The 6,036-nt window shown below is 29.4% G+C and overlaps 1 protein-coding gene across 1 annotated transcript; it reads left to right on the top strand.

Moving 5' to 3' along the window:
* Positions 1 to 4,126: 4,126 nt before the first annotated feature.
* Positions 4,127 to 5,477, top strand: LOC119690114 (lysosomal aspartic protease-like). Its single transcript, XM_038105105.1, has 2 exons — positions 4,127 to 4,170; positions 4,256 to 5,477. Exon 2 carries the CDS (start codon positions 4,260 to 4,262, stop codon positions 5,391 to 5,393), a length of 1,134 nt encoding a protein of 377 aa, XP_037961033.1. The 5' UTR covers positions 4,127 to 4,170; positions 4,256 to 4,259; the 3' UTR covers positions 5,394 to 5,477.
* Positions 5,478 to 6,036: the final 559 nt, after the last annotated feature.

Genomic DNA, 6,036 nt, shown 5'->3' with positions numbered 1-6,036 from the left:
GCGTTTATTCGATTTGAAGAAATTTACATTTTTATTAAACAAATTTTAAAACTTGTTAGAAATAATTCCAATAAACTTTGAATCAACAAAGAAGATTTAAGAAGATTTTAAGAATCACAAAGAACCTCATACAATTTTTTTATATGTGAAAAAATTAATTTCAAATTAACAAAAACTTAAAAGTCATGGAATGACTTCTCAAACAGCTGTTAAAAAGAGAATATATTGAACTATAATTAAAATAACCTTAATCAATTGTCGTTTTTAGATATTTATTTAACAGGTAGCAGGTTAAGTAAAAAAAAAATAATAATAATAATTTCTAATCAGTACAAGACGTATTAGATAAAGTAATTAAGATGTCTGCTCTGAAAGTGTGTCGCGCTGAGATAACAATAAATAATTAATTAATAATAAAATATATTTTTAGTACATTACTATATAAAAACTGTTAAGGAATGTCTTTATAAGAAAAAAAAAATTTAAATGTATTACTAGTCAAATTATTTACTAAAACAAAAAAGTAAAAGATGTGAAATGCTTAAATTGAAAGGTTTTGAATAGTAATGAATTGTATGAACAAAATTTTTATTATTTTTAATTAATTGAATTTTTGACCATACAGCTGATTGGAGTATTGCCAAATACTTATCATTATTGATTTCATCCTAATATAACACAGAAAGTGAATTTGTTAATGAACTTTTATAGCAAAACAACAAAAAATAAATTCCAAGTTGGAACACATAAGTCAAGTACGACTTTGGGTCGGTTGTCTAATGAACACTGACTCTGAGCTAAATATTTGGTGATAGTACAAGTTCAACTCTTGGTACTTGCAGTCTCAAATAAATAATTACCAATAATTAAATATAAGAAACTTATAATCCAAGACTACTGGTGAAATAGTCTGTATGGTCATTCAAAAATTCAAGTAATTAACAATAAATAAAAATTTTGTTGTTACAATTCACTACTGTTCGAAACCTCTCTATTAAATACAATAATAAAAATAAAAATAAAAATGTAATTAAATTCTTTAAAATAAAACATAAATTATAAACAACAGAAATATTTATTCGCTATATTTTATGTCACAAAAATCCAATAATATCTATCGCCGAGTCGGCTGAGTACGAATTCTTATATACGAAAAGTTAATAAAAAATACTTTTGAAACCATAAATTAATTATTTCAACTAATAAAACATTTTTTTAATAACTTTTTTATTAATTTTTTGTAATTGAAATAATAAAAATAAAAAAAGCTTGTAATTTCAGATGCGAATAATTTCCAGATTGATTGTAATAATAATAATTTCTTAAATAAATTTTAAATATATTTTATTGAAATATTTTAATGATTAAAATTAGATTACCGCAGAAGAAAATATAATCCTATTTGATCTAAAATTTTCAAAAAAAAATAATTGCTGTACGAAGGATTTATATACTTTGTAATCTATAGAATATAGATATAGAATAAAGTTATAGTATTAACTGAAAATTTGTTGCTTTTTCTTGGTTCCTTTACCTAGGTTCCATTACCTGCTGCTTGCGAGACCGCTGCTTGAAGATATGATAGCCAGAAGGATATCAACTGAAGAACTCTGTGGAGGTAAACTGACCAAACGTCTATTAATATTGAAATTCTAAAGGGAAAATATGAGTGAATAGGCCATACGCTGCGTAAGCCTTTTGACGATATTCTGTATGCAGCGCTAACATGGAATCCCCAGGGAACCTGGCGTAGAGGCATGCCAACGACAACATGGTGAAGATCAATTAATACTGAAACTGACAAATCGTTTAACAAACTTCAACAAATTTCACAAAATAAAGAAAATTGGAAATCGTTTGTTGTATCCTTAAGCTCCTAAAGGAGTATGGAATAAATAATAATAATAATAATAATATATATTTCATTACTTGAGGATATTTAATTTTATTGGTTTCTTTCTCTATAGTAAAAGTTTTCCATTAATAATAGAGTCGTTCCGATCCCGCGATGCGTGATGTCTCTCTCGTTGGTGTGATAGCCGTTTAAAACAATCACTATTCTCACTAAAGACATCGTTTACACATCTCGGCTCTAAAGCTTCTAAAAGTATTTTTGAGAATTTTAGTCGACTTCTATGGTAAGCAGAATTTACCTCGAGAACATACTGATCTCTATTTCGCTCAATAGTTGGAGTTGTAATGATTGTATGCAGCAATGTATATAAATTCAAATATATTTAATTAATAAATTAATAATAATCTTAATATTAAATTTACAAAAATCATAGAAATAGTGTTTGTGAACAACACTTAAGTGTTAAATTCAAGTGCTATACTACTAGTGAAAGTAGTATAAAATATAATACAATAGTTAAAAATATAGTGAGGCTAATATTAGCATATCAATTTTTAATATAATATAAACCGACCTAGTGGAGTAGTATTTCAAGGATTTCCAGCGCCAATTTACTTGATTAGTAAAAAACTATTCATTGAAGATACTTATGAAAATAATTTTTTGCCTAAAATTAGTACTTTATCGCTGGGTATTAAATATTATTGACAATTATCATGTTCAATCAATCATGTTTTTTGTGCATGAAAACAATAAATACTTTTGGATTAACGTTACCAGATCAGTGATATTACCAGGATGTTATGCATATTAATATACCTTGGTAGTCACAAAAGTATATATTAGTATATTAACGTCCAAAAAATATTGTTGTCAATAAAGAGATTTTTGTCGAATATGAGTAAATTGCAACAACAAAAATTTTTATTAATTATAATTAATTGAATTTTTGGCTCACATTATTGTGGCTAAATTATTTCCTTTTATTTTATTCTTGCAAAACTACTGGTAATTATTATTGCGAAGCTAAGTTATAGGAAATGGGTGTTTTGTTACTCTTTGGTTTGGTTTTATTATAGTATTTGAATATATATATGCATACATTTTTACGTATATTGAATAACAGATGTACTTTATAATGAAAAATGAAAGCATTAACCTATAATTTTCTACCTTATGATCAATCCATCTACATCATCTCTTGCGGTATGATGTTTTGAATATTCCCAAAGTAAGCCATGCCTGTCATTAAAATTCAGTGCCATGTACTGTTTTAGAGTATAACCGGTAGTAGATGGGTTTTCACATGTAACATCCACTAGAGGTAAAATCTGATACCAAAGAATCTAGCTGCCTACAACTTCGATTAACTCCACAAGGGAGTTTCGTGGTGCCTGTAACTACCACATAAATTTACTCAGAAAGAGTAAATTTACTCATGCTTTCATTCAATATGGAATCAAATTTTTTTAAACAGCTCCTGTGACCCAAAGAACAGCAGGGGTTTGATGGGCCTCGACCTTTAATAAAGAAGAAGAGTCGTATCTCAACATATAACTTCAATTAATATCATCGGATTTTATCCCAATGGAGCGTTTCTTGGAACATTATGTTTACTATATTAAATTTAGCGTTCTAACCCATATAGCACGAAACTGCGTTAAACAATTACATAATCCATCTACATGTAAGATCCATCAGTGCATGTAAGATCTATCATCTACTGTACTAAACGTGCTAGTTTTTTAAGCGAGACTACAATTTTCTCCATTTCAAGGATTTAAACATGTCGTTTGATATATATTTTCAGTTGATCTATTAATATGCAATATGATATCAATTACTATTATCTTCACCAATTAAAAATAAAAACAAGCGATTATCTATCTAATAACACTATTAAAGTTTATCAATCTTTTTGATTACTAATTCCTATCATATGAAAGATAACCATTAAATATCTACGAACTTCAAGTATCAAAAAATATGAAAACAAACCCCAATTTTGAATAGAATTTAAAATTTTCTTACTGGGGTCAAAGTCGTTCTAAAAATAAGGCATTTCAATAGAGCAAAAAAAAAGAATTGATTGAAAGGCCTTTACTATTAACAAGTGTTGAAATGCTTAAGTGACATTTAATACCATAGAGCAGAAATTCAATATCAGCAGATAAGTTATGGAAAATCACTAAAAGAACTTCTTGTGATAACAAGAGTGTGCCAAATATTGTTTAGGTTTGGTATAAATAAATCAAAACTCATATTAGAAATGAAATTATAACAGAATCAACGCCCTACAGCTTAGCAGGCGTCAGGTAAAAAAAAGTTAATTTAAGCAAAAAATACAACTTTTTGTTTTAGGTGGACTCAGAATAATTCTGAATTATTGTTTACTTACAGTGAAATGTTCAAAATACTAGCTCTATTTGCTTTTGTGACATTGGTCAGCGCGGATTTATCACGCGTGCCAGTGTACAAACAGGAAAACTTCCAAAAGACTGCACGCAATGTACGTGCCGAGTTGGCCTTACTACGCACCAAATACAATGTGCCCAGTACACGAGCAGTCAGCAAAGTAGAACTCTTCAATCAAATAAACATGGCCTATTATGGTAAAATCACAATTGGCACACCACCACAAGAGTTTCTAGTTCAATTCGATTCTGGTTCCAGTAATTTATGGATTCCATCAAGCCATTGCTGGATTTGGGATTTCGTTTGCAAGAGTCACAATCAGTACAATCACGATGACTCAAGCACTTACGTTGCTAATGGCAAAAGTGTGTCCTTCTCTTATGGTTCTGGCAGTGTAAGTGGTTTCCTCTCTGCTGATACTGTGACTGTGGGTGATATGGCAATAAAAAGTCAAACATTCACTGAAGCTATGAATGAGGCATCCTCATTCCAAAATTCGAATTTCGATGGTATATTCGGTATGGCCTATCAATCGTTAGCAGTTGATAATATAGTCCCACCATTCTATAATATGTGGTCACAAAAATTAGTGGATGATGATGTGTTCTCATTCTATTTGTCTCGTGATGATGTTGAAGATAATGGCGGTGAATTGATTTTTGGTGGTTCTGATTCAACGAAATATACTGGTGATTTAACTTATGTGCCCGTTTCTTCGGAAACCTATTGGCAATTTGAAGTAACATCTGCTATTGTTAATGGCACCACCGCTTGTACTGACTGCCAAGCTATTGCCGATACCGGCACTAGTCTTATTGTTGCACCTTATGATGGTTATCTTGCTATAAATATGGCGATCGGCGCTTTCGAATTGGAAGAAGGCGGTAACTTCTACGTTAGCTGTGATGATATTGATAGTTTGCCAAATATTGACTTCGAAATTAACGGCAAAATATTTAGTTTGGAACCTAGTGCGTATATTGTTACTGTTGATGGTGACTGCATGTCCTCCATCACCAATATGGGTACAGATTTCTGGGTACTGGGAGATGTATTTATTGGAAAGTTTTACACAGAATTTGATTTAGGCAATAATCGTATTGGTTTCGCTCCAGTTGCTTAGAAACTTTAAATTAATTGAAAATTGTGTATCTACAAATTATAGATTACCTACAAATTTATAAATAAAGTATCATATTATTGAAGTATAATAAGTATTTTGAACATTTGTTCAAAATGTGGAGAAATATGTATTTGACTTGTTTAAAATTTGAAAGAATATGTTAAATATTTGGCTTTTTCAAAATCTGAGAAAACAAGTCTATGAATTGTTTAAAGCCTGGATTAATTAATCTTTGACTTATTCAAAGCTTTCGTTAAGCATCGTTTTTTTTATATGCAGGCTGGGCCAATTTTTACTATGCAGTTTAAGAATATATAAATTCTTTTTATCTTCTTTAAAAGAAAAACTAAGATAACAAGCTTTATCTTAGGTAAATAAGAATTTACACAATTTTTTAAAGTTGGTTTTTTTCCTAAAAATATTTTTAATAATTGTTATTTGGGGGTCCTGTTCAAACTATCAATATATTATAAAAATTCAGTTAAAATTTCTGTTCACAGCTTGACAAATTTAGTTCAAAATCTGATGTGGTTATAACAGCATAGGTCTTAAAAGTCTCAACAAGTCTAATCCATCCTCTTCTGGTTCATTACTGCTAGCCAACAATTGTTTGGGAAATTCTCATAATTTTCCTTGTGGAAAA

Source organism: Teleopsis dalmanni, chromosome X (assembly GCF_002237135.1).
Source record: "Teleopsis dalmanni isolate 2A chromosome X, ASM223713v2, whole genome shotgun sequence".
NCBI classification, from domain to species: Eukaryota; Metazoa; Arthropoda; class Insecta; order Diptera; family Diopsidae; genus Teleopsis; species Teleopsis dalmanni.
This window is presented reverse-complemented; position numbering and strand designations above follow the sequence as displayed.

Bases quoted from the DNA above. Each gene is read 5' to 3' on its own strand.
- LOC119690114 (XM_038105105.1), top strand. From the start codon at position 4,260: ATGTTCAAAATACTAGCTCTATTTGCTTTTGTGACATTGGTCAGCGCG.